At 37.5% G+C, this 19,414-nt stretch overlaps 2 protein-coding genes across 3 annotated transcripts; both read left to right on the top strand.

Annotated features, from left to right (window-relative positions):
* Positions 1 to 12: 12 nt before the first annotated feature.
* On the top strand, positions 13 to 3,519 carry LOC109047987 (dolichyl-diphosphooligosaccharide--protein glycosyltransferase 48 kDa subunit-like). Its single transcript, XM_019065650.2, has 11 exons — positions 13 to 291; positions 515 to 625; positions 715 to 801; positions 889 to 992; positions 1,645 to 1,739; positions 1,821 to 1,914; positions 2,009 to 2,157; positions 2,348 to 2,495; positions 2,672 to 2,792; positions 3,141 to 3,247; positions 3,326 to 3,519. The coding sequence occupies exons 1-11, from the start codon at positions 57 to 59 to the stop codon at positions 3,473 to 3,475; spliced, it is 1,401 nt and encodes a 466-aa protein (XP_018921195.1). The 5' UTR covers positions 13 to 56; the 3' UTR covers positions 3,476 to 3,519.
* Positions 3,520 to 6,417: 2,898 nt separating this feature from the next.
* Positions 6,418 to 19,314, top strand: LOC109047988 (pleckstrin homology domain-containing family M member 2-like). Of its 2 annotated transcripts, XM_042713178.1 has the most exons (20): positions 6,418 to 6,569; positions 7,469 to 7,575; positions 7,672 to 7,781; positions 8,225 to 8,324; positions 8,441 to 8,528; positions 8,972 to 9,146; positions 9,837 to 9,896; positions 10,997 to 11,267; positions 11,941 to 12,693; positions 12,808 to 12,877; positions 13,827 to 13,917; positions 14,009 to 14,073; positions 14,150 to 14,238; positions 14,325 to 14,457; positions 15,114 to 15,304; positions 15,396 to 15,461; positions 15,587 to 15,746; positions 16,334 to 16,513; positions 16,723 to 16,839; positions 17,606 to 19,314. In XM_042713178.1, exons 1-20 carry the CDS (start codon positions 6,510 to 6,512, stop codon positions 17,741 to 17,743), a joined length of 3,024 nt encoding a protein of 1,007 aa, XP_042569112.1. In that variant the 5' UTR covers positions 6,418 to 6,509; the 3' UTR covers positions 17,744 to 19,314. The 2 variants fall into 2 exon arrangements, with proteins under 2 accessions (XP_042569112.1, XP_042569113.1); XM_042713179.1 differs by lacking the exon at positions 9,837 to 9,896.
* The last annotated feature ends 100 nt before the right edge of the window (positions 19,315 to 19,414 follow it).

Here is a 19,414-nt window from a genome sequence, read left to right as displayed (position 1 = left end):
CTGGCTGGGTCAGAGTTCACATCCGCGATAGCGCTGACGTTGTCCAAAGGAGGAAAATGGCGATGGGTTGCTTGTCAATGAGGAACACCGCGACTCCTGCAACATTAACCTGCAAAAGACGGCGTGCTACAATGGTTCCCACGTTGTCTGGCGGATTCAGCAGAAGCGCTCTGCTGGTTTTATCCGTGGCGTTAATGTTGCAGGCAGTTTTAGGAGACGGAAAGACTCTCGTTCTGCTGGACAATCCTAACATCAGAGACACTCATTCAATCTTCTTCCGCAGTTTAGCAGGTGAGCGTTATCTGATATTTACCTATTTAAACACTTCAAAATATTACATTAGCAGCACCTGAAAATATGGTTAGCATGTTCGCTTAAATGCTATGTGAGTAGAAGAAGCATTATGAGTTTATGTGACTCTGATTGAATAATTGCACCGACATAGCTGTACAAACAATGAAAGGTAGTGCACGTTTTTTAAAGTATTTAACCCACAATACATTCTTGTTCTCAGATCGTGGGTTTGACCTTACATTTAAGACTGTTGATGATCCTGGTCTCTCTTTGATCAAGTATGGCCAGTTCCTCTACGACCATCTCATCATTTTCTCTCCATCAGTGGAAGGTGAGTCCTGTTATAGTGAACCTAGATTTCATGTCATGCTGCCATTTTTATGTTTGAATATCAACGTTTACGTGTTTCCAATGGAACAGATTTTGGGGGCAGCATCAATGTAGAGACCATTACAGCCTTCATTGACGGTGGAGGAAATGTTCTCGTTGCTGCCAGCTCTGATATTGGTGAGTGTTGTATTGGTTTTGCATAAATGCACACTTATTACTGATGTCAGGCCAATCTTTTTAACACTATGCCTTGGACTCTGTCAGGTGACCCTCTGAGAGAGCTAGGCAGTGAATGTGGGATTGAATTTGATGAGGAGAAAACTGCTGTCATTGACCACCATAACTATGACGTTTCTGATCCTGGTGAGGTCAGTAATGGATGGAGGAACAAATACAGCTTAGAACAATTTTTGAAATTAAAGATTAGATATTCAAAATCAACATGAAATGAAATTTGATCCTGTATGTATCAACAAATCCTTTCTTCCATATTGTTATGTGCAAGAGAAGTAGATCATCATAAAAGAAAGTAGATCTGATCGCGAGCTTTTGGTAGATTGTAAGAAAGGGGCAGGATTTTTATCGGATTAAATTATTACAGAATTCGACCATCTGTTTGTGTTAAAAATCATGAGCTCAAACATACTTTTAAAAATGAAACATTTCTGTGAATTAATCGCTTGGTAAGATGTCTAAAGCTACCAGCAACTGGTTTGTTACCAACATTCTTCAAAATCTCTTCATTTTGTTCAACAGAAGAAAGACTCTTTTTAAGCTGAACTTTCCCTTTAATGTAAAGAAGATTAAAGAAAGAATAACAAATAACAGTAGATGAACTTGACCTCGTGAATTCAAATGAATTGCCATTTCATGATGATTTCATATTGTGTGTTTTACATTCTAAAACCTATATTTTTAAAACATAAAATTGTTTGTTCATCATAATTTCAATTTCAATTCATCAAATCATTGTTTGAAGCTTGGTCATGCGTTTTTATTTAATTTAAATTTTTTCTACAGCACACCCTGATTGTTGCAGATCCAGAGAATCTTCTTAAAGCCCCAACTATAGTTGGCAAGCCCACTAATAAACCAGTCCTGTTCAAAGGTGTTGGGTAAGTGGTCTTGCTACTCTGGTCTGTGCTTATTCTGAAAATGTAACTGTTGAAGTTATGAGTTGCCTTTCTTTTTTTCAGCATGGTGGCTGATCCAGATAACTCTCTGGTGCTGGACATTCTGACAGGATCCTCCACCTCTTACTCCTACTTCCCTGATCGCCCCATCACGCAGGTAAATATTTCATAGCTTTCAATGTTCCTTTTTTGTTGTTGTTGTTGTTGTTAAATTCAGTTGCATTCACCTCAATCTCTTTTTTGCTTTCCAGTATCCTCATGCAGTTGGAAAGAACACCCTCCTGATCGCCGGTCTGCAGGCAAGAAACAATGCACGTGTGGTTTTCAGCGGGTCACTGCACTTCTTCAGTGATGCTTTCTTCAACTCCCCTGTGCAGAAGGCCACCCCTGGTTCAACAAGGTACGTTGCTATAGATTCATATTATTATATATTAAAAATACATTTTGGTATTGGGTTGAAATCATGTGTATTATCTTATATTTGATTAACTGTGAAGTTCAGGCTGTTAACTAAACGAACTGTGACATGATGAAAAATATATTCTGTATTTGTTTAGAGGTTGTTTGATGCATGATGTGTATATTCTTAGGTATGAACAGACTGGTAACCAGGAGCTGGCTGAGGCCCTGTCCCGCTGGGTGTTTAAGGAGGCTGGTGTTCTTAGGGTTGGGGCTGTTACCCATCATCCAGTTGGAGAGAGCACCCCCCCTGCTGCCTACACCATCACTGACCTTGTGGTGAGGCATGGCATATATTCATATAGGCATTATAGTTCATTTAACAGTTAACACCTGATTTGTGACTGAGAAACAGGCAAATTCTGAAGAATTAACATTCACTTTCAAAGAAGCATGATATGCTCCAAGAAACAAAGCAGTTTGGCTTACTGCTCCTGCTTGGATTGTCCTTACAGGAATACAGCATCGTGATTGAGATGTTGTCTGGTGGAAAGTGGGTGCCTTTTGATGGAGATGACATTCAGCTGGAGTTTGTCAGAATTGATCCATTTGTTAGGACCTACCTCAAGAAGAATGGTATGTTATTATTATAATCATCATAAGTTCATGCATGCAGATTACTGTTCAAAAGTTTAGGATTACAAATGTTTGCTTTTTTAAAGAAATTTACTTTAGGGATAAGGATATTGGGACATTGAAGAGTAATGGCTGCTGAAAACTCAGCTTTTCGATCACAGAATGTTTTTTGAATATATTAAAATATAAAAAGTTATTTTAAATTGTAATATTTCATAATATTACTGTTTTCGCTGTCTTTTTGATCAAATAAATGTAGCCTTGTTGAGTTAAAAACAAAAACAACTTTAGAATGATAGTGTTTGTTAATGATGTATGCCATTAAAAACATGACTGCTGGTTGTTTAGGTGGAAAATACAGTGTACAGTTCAAGCTTCCGGATGTATATGGAGTTTTTCAGTTCAAAATTGACTACAACAGACTTGGCTACACACACCTGTACTCCTCAACCCAGGTGAAATTCAAAATTCATTGTTCATGCTCTTGCTCCAACATTTCCTTGATATTTACTGATTCTTTTGTTATTCCACAGATTTCTGTCCGCCCCTTGGAGCATACCCAGTATGAGCGCTTCATCCCCTCTGCCTTTCCATATTATGCCAGTGCCTTCTCTATGATGGCAGGACTCTTTGTTTTCAGTGTCGTTTTTCTACATATGAGAGAAAAAGAGAAGTCTGATTAAAATGAGAATCAGTGAAGAGGAGCACAAGAACATGGGAGAAAAAATGGGAGAGTGGTGGGATTGTGGTGTGTTTCGGTCATGTTGAATTCATGTTTGATAATTTGTTGGTTTGGGCTTGTTTTGATGAGTCGATGGGTGTGCCATTACAACTAAAAGCAACGCTTGTAAATTTTTGAAGGGGGGTTGGGTTGTCTAACAAAAGATGTTTTTGTTTTCTGGTTTGCCATTTGTTAATTTAAAGTGATTTGGGGCACACTTCATGTTTTATTTGACATGGTTTTATGATACAACATGCACTGATGCTTTGGCTCTTGCTATGAAAAGATTGTTTTGAAAATTACCATTTGTAAAAAGAGGAATGGATGCTCACAATGTGGTTAAAACACCTGAAGATAGTAAAGTTTTAACATTCCAACACTAAATCTTTTGTCCTTTGTTTTTCTATTGCATCCGATTTCATGATCGGTTTAGCAGATATGAACATGGTTTATATAGAACCTCATCTCTCAAATGTAAACTACATGGGCAAGTTTTTTTTTTTTTTATTATTATTTGTGCATTTTCAGTTACTGAATACATGGGATAGAGATGGTATGAATGTGTGACAATAGAGCCAACACTTTATGGTGTGTGTGTGTATAGTCATGTGAAAAAGAAAGAACACCCTGTTGAATTCCATGGTTTTCCATATCAGGACATTAAAAAAAATTTAAAATCATATGGTCCTAGGCAGGGCTTAAAGTTTGGAAAATAAAACCTCAGATGAATAAAAACACGACACGATCACACCGGGTCACTTTATTTAGCAAAAATAAGTTCAATATGGAAAAGTCATTTGTGACAAATTCAGGACACCCTAAGATTCAGTTGCTTGTAGATCCACTTTTAGAAGCAATAACTTGAAGTAATCATTTTCTGTATGACTTTATCAGTCTCTCAGATCGTTCTGGATGAGTTTTGTTCCACTCTTCTTTACAATGTTGCTCCAGTTTATTGAGGTTTGTGGGCATTCGTTTAAGCACAGCTTTCCCCAGCATTTCAGTCAGGATGAGTTCTAGACGTTGACTGGACTGCTGCAACACCTTGATTCCTTTCTTTTTCCAGCCGCTCTGTTGTAGATTTGCTGGTGTACTTAGGATCATTGTCCTGTTGCATGACCCAATCTTGGCCAGTGCTTTAGCTGTCGGAGGGATGGCCTCACATTTGACTCTGGAATACTTTGGTAGACAGAGGAGTAAATGGTCGACTCAATGACTGTGAGGTGCCCAGGTCCTGTGGCTACAAAACAAGCCCAAAATCATCAGCCCTCCACCAGCATGCTTGACCTTTACTATGAGGTGTTTGTGCTGATATGCTCTTTTGGCTTTTACCAAACATGGCATTGTGCATTTGGTCCAAACGTCTCCATTTTGGTCTTGTCTGTTCAAAGGACATTGTTCTAGAAGTCTTATGGTTTGTTCAGATGCAGCTTTGCAAACCTAAACTACAGTATCCTGCCATGTTCTTTTTAGAGAGAAGAGGCTTTCTTCTGGCAACCCTTTCAAACATGCCATATTTGTCAGGTCACAAACTGTATTATTTAACATGTTAATTGAGGCCTGTAGAGTCTGCGGTGTAGTTCTTGGGTTGTCTGCAATTTCTATTGTATGGTCTGACCATGGGGTGAATTTCCTGGGACGTCCACTCCTGGGAAGTCTATCTTAAATGTCTTCCATTTCTAAATAATCTTCCTCACTGTGGAATGATGGACAATTTGTTTGGAAATGGCCCTTCCCAGATTGATGGCAGCAACAATTGCTTTTGTAAGATCATTGCTGATGTCTTTCCTTTTTTAGCATTGTGTTAACTCTCAGCTGAAGGCTCCAGACCAGCAAACTGCCAAAACTTCTGTTTTTACAGAGGTGCTCACACTTGCTGATGATCAGTTAATCAAAGGTATTTGATTAGCAGTACCTGACTGTTACTTACCCACTTAATTCCCATGTTAACCATGTAAGGGTGTCCAGTTTGTTACACATGCCTTTTCCATTATGGCCTAGTTTCTGTTAAATAAATAATGACAGAGTGTGATAAGTGTGATATGTTATGTGGTGTTGTTCATCTGAGGTTTAAATGTCCTGATTGTGCGAGTGTGTGTATATATATATATATATATATATATCTATACATCTCTCTATCTATCTATCTATCTATTCATATATATATATATATATATATACACACATGCACATACACATACACATACACACACACTCACACTCGCACACAGAGATAGAAGTGCATTATAATTTTAGACATTACTTTTATACACTACAATTCAAAGTTTCACTACACCCCAAACGTTTGAACAGAAGTGTACATCAATTGCACCGTTTTTCCTGCTGCATGCAGTGTAAATTTAGTACCCCAAGCCCACCATCAAGTGTTTTTTGCAAGAGCAGTTTTCTTCAATTTTGTGTGATCCAAATGGTTAAAAAAAAAATCTTTGCATGCTTTATGACAGACAAGGACTGAAATAAAAAAAAAATCTGGATAATCCTGCCTTGTATAACGGTTCTTGAAGGCCAACCGTTAAATGTAGATTTAATTTCAAATAGTCATTTAATCTATATATGTATATATTTATTGTATTTTAATACTTTTTTTTATTAAAACAATAAGCAACGTACAAGACAATGATTTTTTTCATTCGATTCGTTCAAAACAAAGACGTGAGAGTACGTGCTCGACGACTGACGTAGAATTAAACCGACAACCAGTTGTAGTCCTTAAGTAGCGACTTGCTAGCAAATTGTGTTTTTAAAACAAACAGCTGTTTCAAAAATACAGTTTCAGGTATGATTGTGTGTTGAGCAAAACTTGAAAGTCTCCTCGAGTAATATTAACCGCAGAGCTTATGGGGGAAACCCATGGCGAATACAGGGTTGGCCTACAAATTGACGTCATCACTGAACAGCTCGTGGCCTGTGAACACAAGCGCCATCCGGGACCGGGAGCGCGCGTCAGCTGACATCCGCGGCGAGAGCAGCCAGACATGGATCAACTCAAAGTCAAAGACAGGATCCTCGAAAACATCTCTCTCTCTGTCAAGAAGGTAATAATCTTCTATACATGCAGCGAGGACAAATATAGACCTTCTCTAGTTTATAATTTGAAGGATAGTTTGAGGTTTCGTGGTTTACGCTATCAAAATAGTTGGGCCTCCCCCCTCCTGTTGTGTTTTGGTGAAGACAAACGCCTTGACATCTTAAGAAATAACATCCAGTGTTTCCTTATAAGTCAAGATTTAATAAATACCAGGTTAAACAGAGAGCTGTCATTGCGCTATATTGAGTTATTCTAGGTTATATTGCGTACTTTTAGCGTAGAAAATACCTGTTTATCAGTAAAATAATAAAAGAAAAAGTCATTTTAGGTGTGAGTCAAGTAAACAAGTAAACACGTTTATTGCATCATGGACACGTCAAACAGTGATCTGATGCCCCTGAAAACAAGTCCTGTTATCAAATGAGATCCCACTATTAGGGCAAACAGAGCTTGCTACTTCTTTTATGGGGCCATCCTGTCTTTGTATGGTCTGTTTGTTCTGCAGTAACTTACTGAATCTTTGCTGTTTGCAGCGTCAGAATGTTTGTTCTTTCTTTTTTTCTTGGTCTGTCTTTTGCTGCGGTGTTATTCTGACTATTAGCAGCATGCACACCCTGAAATCGTTTGATTTGGTCATTCAGATTTTAGCCTGTCAGGTGCTTGGCATTAGTACGTTCTCATGGTTTTATGATGGACTTACACACCAAGAAGCCCTGCTTTCATCAGTGAATCGCAGAACTGGGAATTCTGAAAATGCATTTCTCATCAGAGGTTGTTCATCTGAAATGAAAAGGATTGCTTGGAATGTCGTGGCTGTGTGCATGCCAGAAATTCACCAGACATTTTTCTTTCACATTCAAGTGATTTGTTTTTTGTTTTTACCATTTTTTACCATTTGATCCGCAGTTACAGAGTTACTTTGCCGCCTGTGAGGATGAGACGCCGGCCATCAGAAATCACGACCGGGTTCTTCAGCGGTTGTGTGAACACCTGGATCATGCTCTGCTTTATGGGTTAGACAGATTGCACCAGAACCTTTCAAAACAGAAACTCATTTTAAGTAGACATTTGTAGGCTCACCGAACTTCTCTTTTCTCTACATCTTGAAGGCTGCAGGACATCTCATCGGGTTACTGGGTACTCGTATTACACTTCACACGACGAGAGGCTGTCCAACAGATAGATGAGCTCCAGCACATAGCTACCCATCTTGGCCGAAGTAAGATCAAACCTTTACCACCTACGATGACTTGTTGATGTGCTTTATAATGGTTGAATAGTACAGTACCATTCAAAAGTTTGGAGACGGTAAGATATTCAAGTAAATATAATGTTACAAAAAATTTCCATTTCAAAAGTGCTGTTCTTTTGAACTTTCCATTTATCAAAGAATCCTGAAAAATAGTTTCACAGTTTCAGCAAAAATAACAACATTTATTTATTTATTTTTTGTAATTATTTCACAATGTGACTGTTTTTACTCTGGTCTAAATGGTGACCATAAGTGATTTATTTAAAATCGTTAAATTGTATTGATGGCCTTGGTTATTTAAAAATGTTTATTTGAAGTATTTTAATGTATGTTTAGATGTTGTATATTGTGGCACTGTGTGGACTTTGTTTCATGTAGTTAACCATGACTTCTATGTTGTTGTTCCACAGGTCGTGCCTGGCTTTACTTGGCACTCAGTGAAAGTTCTTTAGAAAGCTACCTCCGACTTTTTCAAGAGAATCAAGGACTGCTGCAGAAATACTATTACAAGTGAGTGACTTTGCAATAATATTATTGTCCTTCTGTGGTTTCAGACCACAGATAAAAGCTTCCTTTCAGCAGTCATCTGATTTTTGTGATATGGAACGCTGTTTCCGCCTTTACAGAAATGCACTGGTTTGCAGTCATGACCATCTCACTCTGTTTCTTACGCTTGTCTCTGGGCTGGAGTTCATTCGCTTTGACCTTGAATTGGTATGACTCTTCATTGATTTCTTTTCCATCGTATGTCCTAGACCTGATGTGTCTCATACAGTTTAGTGCCAAATAGCTGACTTCTCTTTACAAGCTGTAAAACGTATATCATTAAGGTGCACTGACTGGTCAAAAAGTTTTGTTTTAGTCAATCTTGCCTTCAGTAGTTAATTTTAAATAGCCCTGCAATGTGACAAATTAATTAAAAAATATTTACAAATAAGTATGAATGTTCCATGTTGTAGCTAGCACAACTATTTAAAATAGTTTTAGATGGAGTACTGAATGCCATTTACACTTACTTACATATTTATATCAACTGCTCACTTATAATATCAAATTACTGCTCTTAAATGACTACATTTTATACTGTTCTATATCTTGCAAGACTGAAGATTTCAATATTTTCACTGCCTAATTCTTAATTTTTTAATTGGTGACAGGATGTGCCATATCTGGATGTTGCTCCTTACATGCCAGAATACTACAAACCCCAGAATCTGCTGGATTTTGAGGAGAGGTTGCCAAGCTCTGATAGCCTGTCTCTGCACTCTTTCACATCCCTCACCTCCACTAACCTTGAGTGGGACGACAGCGCTATTGCCCCATCCAGTGAAGGTGAGTTGCTTGGCTTCAATTCATCATTTTTTTTTCTCCATCTCTCTCTGTCTGTTACAATTCCAACTTCTGTATTATTTTCACTCTTTGGATATTATCTTTCACTTTTATTCTTTCTTTTTACAAGTTGGCATATTTAACTTGATATAATTATTCTGTACCAAGATGACTGTAATCTTTGTTAAAGGGATACTCCACCCCAAAATGAAGATTTTGACATTAATCACTTACCCCCATGTCGTTCCTTTATTCATACATTAATATGTTTCTGGACCTTGACTGTGTAATTTATTTGGCAGTCTATGGGACAGTCACAGGCCTCCCGGTTTTCATCCAAAATATCTTAAATTGTGTTCCGAAGACGAACAGAGCTTTTATGGGTTTGGAACGACATGGGGGTAAGTGATTAAAGACAAAATTTTCATTTTGGGGTGGAGTATCCCTTTAAAGATTGTTTATCTAAGAGATGAGGGCACTGAGATGAGTGTGTAGAAATCTCAGTCACACATAATGCTTTCATTTCATTCAGTGACACATTTCACAGCTCATTATGTCACAGTGTGTCTCTTTTAGTTCCTCATATGCCAAGTTTCACATTCACTTTATCTCTCTTTTTAGTTTCTGTTCTTCTTTCATTCACTTCATCATTTTTTTTCTGCCTATTGATGAGTCTTATTTCTCCTTTTTTAGATTATGATTTTGGTGACATCTTCCCTGTGTTGCAGTCATTGCCAAGTGCAGACTGGGAAGGTGGGACATGGTTATTTCCCCCCTCCCCAATCTAACATTCGCAACCCCAACCAATCCATCGGTACACACCTACTAACCAGCATTGCATGGTCATTTCACTCTGTGCATGTTTGTTTAATGCACAGAGGTTGTTATGGGCGGTGTGCTTTTGATGATTTCATAGATGGGATACTGGGGACCATGGTCTGTATTAGACTAAACAGATCCAAACCTTCTGCTGATGGGATGATACTAAAACATACACAGTGCCTGATGCAGCTGGAACTTGATGTTTGTTGTCAGATTGTGTTTCCTGCCATTGCGTCTGTGGCAGTGTGTGGCAGCTGGTTTGCATGTTAGCTGCTTCCAAAGCTTTACATTCTGTGGCAAATATTCTAAATTTATTGATTATGAAATACTGACCATAATCAAATAGGAGTCTTTTAAATATAGACTTTTTTTTTTTTTGCTTGAATGATATTAAATTATTCCTTGTAGGCCTGACAAAAGTTATATTTTAACTTTTGAGATTAATGTTATTTATTCAGATACAACACTTACAGTACTTAACGAAGCAGTTATGTCTAATTATGTTTCATTTTCTTTCTAAAAAACGGTCAGAACCATCGCAAGAGCACATGCTTCTGCCATCAATACTACAGTATTGTCACTATACTGCTTAAACATTTACATTTAGTCATTTTATTTAGCAGACGCTCTTATCCAAAATTTGGGGTCACTAATATTTTTAAAAAAAAAGAAATGAACACTTTTATACAGCAAAAATGTATTAAATTGATTAATAGTGACAATAAAGATATTCATAATGTTACAAAAGGTTCTAATTCAAATAAATGCTGTTGTTTTGAACCTCATCAAAGAATAAGGAAATAAAATAAATAAATAAATAGATTGCCCTGTTTGTGATTATTCGTCAGAATTTCAGATACATAAAAGAATGAGATGGAAGTAGCTAGAAGGCTAAGTTTGTGTTGCAAAACAGCTTATGTGTGTTGTCTCTGCATTTGTCATGATTCAGTATCAGCCCAATACGCCTACAATGAGCTCCTAATACCTGCATGTTTCTGGTGTTTTCCCTTCTTGCTCTTGTTTTCTGACAGAGGGAGACTTGACTGATCCAGTCAGTGGGCCCCGCTCCTCAGGATCAGACCCTCAGACTGTTGTCAGTGACTGCATTGTATTGAGGGCCTCTGCAGGTACCATCAGAACCACATCTCTGTCGCGAAGCCCTACGTTTCGGCACAATCCCTTCAATGAGGACTCAGACACTAACACTTCAGCTGATGTCACCCCAGTGCACATGGCTAGCCGGCATGCTTCCAAAACAGGAGAAGATGCTGAGATCACCAACACTGAGCTGGAAGTCATTAGGTGTGTCTTGAGCATTAGATCTAATGGTCTAGGATTGTATACGCATATCAGACACATTATTAGTTGAAATGGTGAAGTGTATAATTTGTGTGTGTGTGTGTGTGTGTGTGTGTGTGTTACAATACTTCTCTATCAGTTTATAGGTCAACTTCTCAAAGACTGTAGATGCTGGCATTTAAAAAAATAAAAAAATAAAAGCAGTTTAAGATGTCAGTTTGTAGCTCAACCAGTGGTGTGAGCTTGTCTAAACCAATTAAATCTGTAATGCTTGGAAAAAGCCATCTGTTAGCATTCCCTTTTATCTTTATGGCAGTTACATGGGTAGCACATCCTGGAGGAAGTCTAGTTTATGGTTTAAGAGCCCTCCAAAACAAACAGTCACTGGCAAAACATCTTTACATTATGAACCATTTAATAAAATATATACATTTTTTGTATGGTGCTTGAAAAAATGTATTTAGAATAGTATAAACGGATACTTTTGAATGGCCATCAATGGAAAAGACTTTTGCAATACTATTTGGTCTCTCTAGTCCCTCTATGACACACATGACCTTCCAGCTCCACTAAAATATAATATTCTTGTTTATTATTTCACAATGACATAATGCTACATAGTTTTAACATTAGGTATATTAATTTATCTTTTTGGTTTTCCTTTGTTGTGCTACAGAATGGCAAGGCGCAGAAGACATGGTAAAAAAAGACGGGGAAAAGGGTTGACAGACTCTGTGAGCAGCGAGCAGGATGTCACCTCTCCAGATACAGCTGACAATGAGGAATGCCTTCAAATTGTAGTTGAGAGAGACATTGTAGTAGATAATATGGACAGTTGGGGTCCTCTGGAGGGGCCAAATGGTCCTAGCTCAGAGTCTGTGAGGAATGGGAGACAAAAAGGAGAAGATGAAGACCCGGAGGCAGGGCTGAGGCTCCCTGAAATGACGGACACTTCTATGGATAGTGTGGGCGAACCCCTCCGTGATGTCATGGACAGGCTGAACGGTTCTTTGGATGGGGAAAGCTGGCAGCGAAGTGAAGGTGAGGAGGAAGAGAATGGAATTTGCACTAGTCACGATGGACTCCCCCATCAGCGGCCCTTTCGAGAGGACTCAGGCGGTGAACCTCCAGACCCAAATCGTAGCTTCCTGCAGGCCCCCCTGCCACCTGCGGACTTCTACTGCTTTACCTCACAGAGTCCAGACCCTGCTGTCTCGTGTGGTGGGCACAATGACTCTGCAGGGAATGGTGAGTCACAGGATGTTCCTGTTGGCGATGAAGATGAGGGAAAAGCAGAAACACCAGCTGCAGGGCAGGATCCCTCCATCCCCATAGAAATGTCAGCTGAGGAGGAACAGAGTAAAGAAGAAGAAAAGCAGGAGGAGGATAAAGACCACACAATACAGAGCTCTCATGCTGCAGAGTTTAAGTGAGATTGTAAACTGATTGAAATCAGTGACTAATTAGGTTTGGAATAGCTCTATCTACACAATATGTGATTTATTAAGAGGTTAAAATATTTGTTTTTTTGTTTGTTGTACAGGGTGGATAACAATCACCTTCTGCTTCTCATGATTCATGTTTTCAGGGAGAATGAAGAACAGCTCTTTAAGGTGAAACTCTGCTTGATTTAACATAACTGAATGGATAACTTTGTTTTTACAGTTTGACATAGTGTCCATGCTGCAGCGTACACATTTACTCATTTTACCTTTTTATCATACCATGTTATGACCCAATCACTCAAACCACATTCAGAGGTGATCAGAAGTGACCACATCACTTTAGTAGTTCAGATCCTGATGTCTTCCTGACAACATTTAAAGTCTGCCTACTGTGCAAAATGAATGCTATATTTTATTTTTATTTTATTTATTTATTTATTTATTTATTTATTATTTACTATTTTTAATGCAAGTCAGATGGGAAAATCAAAAGATAATTCTTTTTTTAATGTTTGGGGTCTGTAAGATTTTTTAAAAATCTTTTTGAAAGTGTCTTGTGCACACTAAGGATGCATTTATTTGATCAAAAATACAGTAAAAACTAATATTGTGAAATGCGTATTGATACAGTTTGAAATGATTGTCAATTTTAATACATTTTAAAATGTCATTTATTCCTGTGATGGCAAAGCTGAATTTTCAGCAGCCATTACTCCAGTCTTCAGTGTCACATGATCCTTCAGAAATCATTCTAATATACTGATTTGGTGCTCAAGAAGTATTTCTTATTATTATCAATGTTGAAAACAGTTGTGCTGCTTAATATTTTTATGGAAACCCTAAAACATTTTTTCTCAGGATTCATTGATGAATAGAAAGTTTAAAAGAACAGTATTTATTTGAAATAGAGGCCTTTTGTAACGTTAGCATTGTCTTTACTGTCACTTTTCATTAATTCAATGCATCCTATCCAAAAAAGTAAAAAATAAAGAAAATCTTACTGACCCTAAACATTTCAGTTATCCTGTACATATACAGGCTCCGGCTCCAGGAATGTGGTTGGGAACCCCTGTTGTATTACCTATTGATTGGTTTGCATTTTTACATTTAATTTCAGATGGTGAGGATGAGCACAGGCCACATGGAAGGAGATTTGCAGCCTCTGTTTCTGCTGTTGACGGACTGCTACATTTACCTCTTGCGAAAAGGTCAGCGAACCTTCAGTGGAAGAGCAGGACATTGTTATATGTCTACAAAAGTGCTTGTTTGCATTTGTTGTTGTGTCCCATTGATTTTCAGGGGCAGCAGAGAAGCCTTATAGTGTTGAGGAGGCGGTATCTTATAATGAGCTGGACTACATCTCTGTGAGTAAACAACCTGAAGCCTAAATGATCAGTTTAACTTGCTGCAGAGAGATCAGAACCCTTGTTTGTGCCTTAGGTGGGACTTCACCAGCAGACTATCACTCTAGTGTGTACTAACAGAAGACGGCAGTTCCTTTTGGACACAGCCGACTCATCTCTGACTGTGTAAGTTTTTAAAATTAAAGGGTATCCCCATGTAGTTGATTAGTAGGCATGTCTTTGAAGAGGATCTGTTCATGTTCTCTCCTCAGCTGGTTCCTGACTGTGCTGAAAGCGGCCTTGGAAAATGGCTGTAGGGAGCCTCCCTTCCCCTCTATTCTCACTGATGCCACCATGGAGAAACTTGCTCTTTCTAAGTTTGTATGCCAAGAGACTCACTGTGAGGTAAATGGAGGATATCTATCACCCTAAATAATTCACAAGAGTCTGGCAGACAGTGGCTCAATTTGATAATCTTAGTTCTTCATGCTGACTCTTTCTAAAATGCATTTACAATTAAACCATTTACATTGATTATACAGTTTAGACCAGTGGTTCTGAATCATGGGGCCTCAGCAAACTTCCAAGGGGGATGCAGGATGACTTAAAATTATTCAAATTAATAGATTATTATTAATACAATTGATATTAATTATATAGTTAATACATTAAAATAATTGTAAAAGTATAATTAAATAATTTTGAATCAATATGTATTCTTTTTTTTCCTGTTTTTTATGTTTACTAATAAAGTTTTTTATGTTTAGTAGTTTTGTTATTTTTCTATAAGCATTTTTGAAATGATTCTATTTTATTTTTGGAATGGTGTTTTAAGGTTTGTTCTTTTATTATATATTAACCCTTTCATGCATAAATTATGAATTAATTAATATTAACCCTTTCATGCATAAATTATGAATTAATTATTAAAACATTTGGCATCTCACGCTAAACTTTAGGAAAGATATCGAAAAAAAATATCAAGACCTTTGTTTTTTACAAAATCGAATAGTCATGCTAGGACTTGTTTTATTGACACTGTGCTAACTGTGTTTGTGTAGTTAACTGAGATGAGCATCCGCCTGTATTCTCTGGTTCACTGGGAGGACCCAATGGATGCAGTAGTGGCTTCACCGACATCTCCATTCAGTTCCAGAGAATCCAGTAGCACTAAAGAGGGGGCACTGTTATACCGGGCCGGGAGCACTTATTTGGGGAAGGAAGTTTGGAAAAGCTGTTACTTGGTTCTCAGGTAAAAAGGGTTTGGTGCTTTTAAGCTATTCAACAGTGTTTCAGCAAGCTGTTCGTGTGTCCTGAATCTAAATCTACTGTTCACCTGACAGCAACGGCATCCTGTATCAGTATGCAGAGAGAACAGATGTTACACCTTTGATGTCTGTGACCATGGGGTAAGCTGTTGTTCCAGTTCATAGTTTACACTCTTAGCAATGTAAAATAAACGTTCTTCTCAATATAAAAGATGCCCATTTGTAAACATTTACTGTATATTTGCATGTGATTGTGTTTGTTATAGGGGAGGGCACTGTGGTGGCTGTAGGCGTTCAAACAGCTCAGAGAAGCCTCATGCTTTTCAAGTGATTCTGACTGAACATCCTCCATTAGTGCTCAGTGCAGAAAACGAACTGGAAATGGCCGATTGGATGCAGCTGCTCTGCCAGTCTGTCTCTAAAGGGGTAAGCTGCAATCATACACATATTAACCTTTTTTAATGGATGCATTTCTACATCCATTTACTTGCAAAACAAGATCTTTACAGTTTTTGGGTAGTGTGACTAAATGCACAGTTTCAGACTTTCCATTCAAATCTACTGACTTTTTCTGAGCTGTTGGCGTGTGAGCAAAATATGGGAGTGTGCATTTTAAATGCTTTTAGAGTCACCGCATGACAATTTGTTGTTGTTGTTCCTCATTAGTTCCAGACATGCCAACATTTGCATTTTATGGATGAAATGTACTACACAACATTTAAATTCTAAACAAATTTTAAAACCCTCACAAAGTGGCATCATGAGTGCCCTGTCATACACTACGTGATTTTCTGTAAAATCTGTCAACTCAAATCTGCAGACTGGCTCTGACTAGTATTGACTCTTCTAGACTGTAAAGTGGGGCAAATATCTGAGCAAAATTTGTCTAGAGTATTCCAGCCTAATGTGGATCATGCAGATATTGTTTTCTTAGTATAGCCTGTCCAAAATTAACCAGAATGGTCCTCAGATTCCCCAGATGTTGACCACTATTGTTTATTTTTGTTTCTCAGATTATTCCACAGGGAGTAGCTCCTGCACCGTGTATTCCATGTTGCCTTGTACTCACAGACAGGAAGTTGCTCACATGTCACCAGGATTGCCAGACCAGTTTTTTCCGTTCTCTAGGAGGGGCTGATCTGAATGATATCACAGCTGTATTCCTGGAAGAGGATAAAGAATACTGTGTCATTGTAAGAGTTCATTCAGATTGTTGTGTGACAGATGTCTCTGTAAACAGATGTTTGCTGTTTATATTTTCACATTTACGGTGTTCCTTGGGGGTTTTTTTTATTTAAGTTTTTGCTTGTTGTTTTTTTTTTCTTTAGTTTTGTGATTGTTGAAGCTTTACTTGGTTATTTTTTTTTTTTAAATGTGCACTAATCACCCTTTGTGTCTACAGGAATTTGCAGAAGATCGTGCTCAGTATCTCCCACCTTGGGTTCTGTATTTTAGCGGATGTGAGGAGCGAGATCGGCTACTAGGAGAGTTGAGTAAAGCATGGGCTGCTGTTTACCAGGTGAAGAAAACACTTTTTTCATAGCAAGCAAATCATCACTTCTGAATGGCATCTGTAGTTTCATATTTAACAAAGGAGACCTTCATCCTTATATTTGCTGTACTTCAACTATTCCCATAATGGATTTTTAATAGATCAGTAAAATCTTTTATGTTACAAAAGACTTCTATTTCAGATAAATTCTGTTCTTTTGAACTGCATACAAACTTAGAAAGAGCAAGTTTCTCCATGGTGGCGTCAGTGAGAACAGATGGGTAGGGAGGCTCCCTACAGCTGTTTTCCAAGGCCACCTTCATCACAGCCAGAAACCAGCTGAGGAGAGATTATGAACAAAGACATGCACACTAAACAGCCTCATGGGGATACGTTTCATTTTAAAAAACGTACACAGTTAGAGAGGAGTCGGCTGTGTCTAACAGAGTCTTCTATCTTCTGAATTAATCAAATATTCCTGGAAAAAAATTTTAAGTAGCCCTGCTATCAACACTGATAATAAGAAGAAATATTTCTTAAGCACCAAATTAGAATGATTTCTGAAAGATGACGTGGCACTTAAATTACTGCTAAAAGCTGCTAAAATTCAGCTTTTCCTAAATTACTATTTTGTATTTTAATATAATTTAAAATGTAATTTAGCAATATTACTGTTTTTACTATTTTCGATCAAATAAATCCAACCTTGGTGAGCATAAGAAACATCTTATCAACGTTATTATTTATTTATTTAATTGTTTAACTGCATGAATCTCTACATATGTGTGTCCAGGTAAGCCTACCTCGTAAGCCAGTTTCAGACCCGTCGGTGCAGAAGAGGTGTAGAGAAGCGCAGGAGCTGATTAAGAGTGCATGGCAGAGGAGTGACAGCATACACAGAGGTCGATCAGAGAGAGAACCATGGTGCTGATGACCTGTCCATCACTACAGTGAGCCCAGGATTAAATAATAAAGCACGGAGAAGTCAGCTCACCAGCAAACCTACTGTTTATGTAGGTACAAGCAGTCACTGTGAGCTCTCCAGACCAGAGACGATATTGAATAACATGCTCATATGATATTTGGCCTGACCTTGTGTACACTTGCCTTGCACAAATATTTAAGGAGTTAAGATTAAGGCTTTGGCTTTTACAAGTGGAAGTCTGCAACAGGAAATCAAAAAAACAAGAGATCTAGCAGGTCTCTTCCATTACATATGATCAGACTATATAGAGTGTAAATAGTAATAACTCAAAAGCCTTTTTGTTTTTTTTTAAACCTCCCCTCCTTGTATAAAGTCTATGGACAGATACTGTACATCATGCCTGTACTATATAAAGAGGTACAAACTGCTTTGTGAGCACTTGCGAAAGAGAATTTTAGTTATGTTTACACCATTGGTATTAGCTGGCTGCTTTAAGTTAACTATTTGAAAGTATAACGGTTTGCATGGCAGCTTGGCACAGACACTCAAAACACACAGAGAGAGAGAAAAAGGAGGAATTGGTCCGGCTTTCATTTAGATATCTAATATCAGTCAGCACTGCTAACAGTGATGGTACGGTACCAGCATGTAATCGCTGTTGTTATATTGGACTGAAGTCATTTGTTAGGATCAGGCATTGAAATACTGTAATAAGGGTCATACAATTCTAAAATATCATTAGTTGAAGATATTAAGGCTCTTGCAACTAAAATAACAGTTTAGAAGTGAAGGTGTTGGTTACAGGAGAATTGCACAAGGTTCATTGCACGGTCATTTGTGTTTTTCTTTTTTTATTTATTTATTTTTAAACTTTTGTTAAAAGATAGGTTTGAAGGTTTCACTTTTTTTTTCTTTTTTTTTTTTTAATGGCTTTAAAATGATTTCCGATCATACATAAGCGTTGACAAATTTTTCGGTTTTAAGAAAAATGCATTTTTTGCAATTGAATGTCAATCAGGCATTTGTTTAAGGTCAAACTCTTTAAAAGGTGTTATCCGCTTTTTTAAAAAAAAAACAAACACTGATCATCCATATCTTGTTTTAGCTGAAATATCAAATGCATTCCCAGTTCCTCGCTCAGTGGTACCTTTGGTATAATATACCATTTCCAATGAAACACTGTAAAGTTGTTTTTAAGAATGTAGAGTGGTTTTAAAGAAAGCAGACTTGAGTAAACTTGAGTAATGTGGATCTTTGACAGACTGTGATGAATGGAAGCAGAATCTCAGGTATGTTAAAGTTTGTTCCAGTCAACAGTAACTTTAAATAATACATTGCTGGACAATGATGGAATACAGTTGTTCATTAGCAATTTAAATGTGGTTTTATTTTTATTTTATTTTTTTGTTTTAAATGGGAGTGACCTACAGTAGTCAATTATGTTGTTCTAACACTCTAATGTCTCAGATACACTAAATGCTGCATGTACATTTTGGAAGATGTTGTCATAATATGATAACAAATATAAATAAAAGTCGTTTTTTTTTTTTTATTGTGAAAAGTTATGAATAACCTAATATTTGCATTTGTAATGACACTGACTTTGAAAGGGGGAAAAACTTGTGGTCATTAACTATGAATCTTTTTAAAACAGAATATTGTAGAAGAGCAAGAAGT

This window comes from Cyprinus carpio, chromosome A23, assembly GCF_018340385.1.
Source record: "Cyprinus carpio isolate SPL01 chromosome A23, ASM1834038v1, whole genome shotgun sequence".
NCBI lineage: Eukaryota > Metazoa > Chordata > Actinopteri > Cypriniformes > Cyprinidae > Cyprinus > Cyprinus carpio.
Note: the sequence above shows the minus strand (reverse complement) of the source record. Positions and strands in the feature narration are given on the sequence as shown.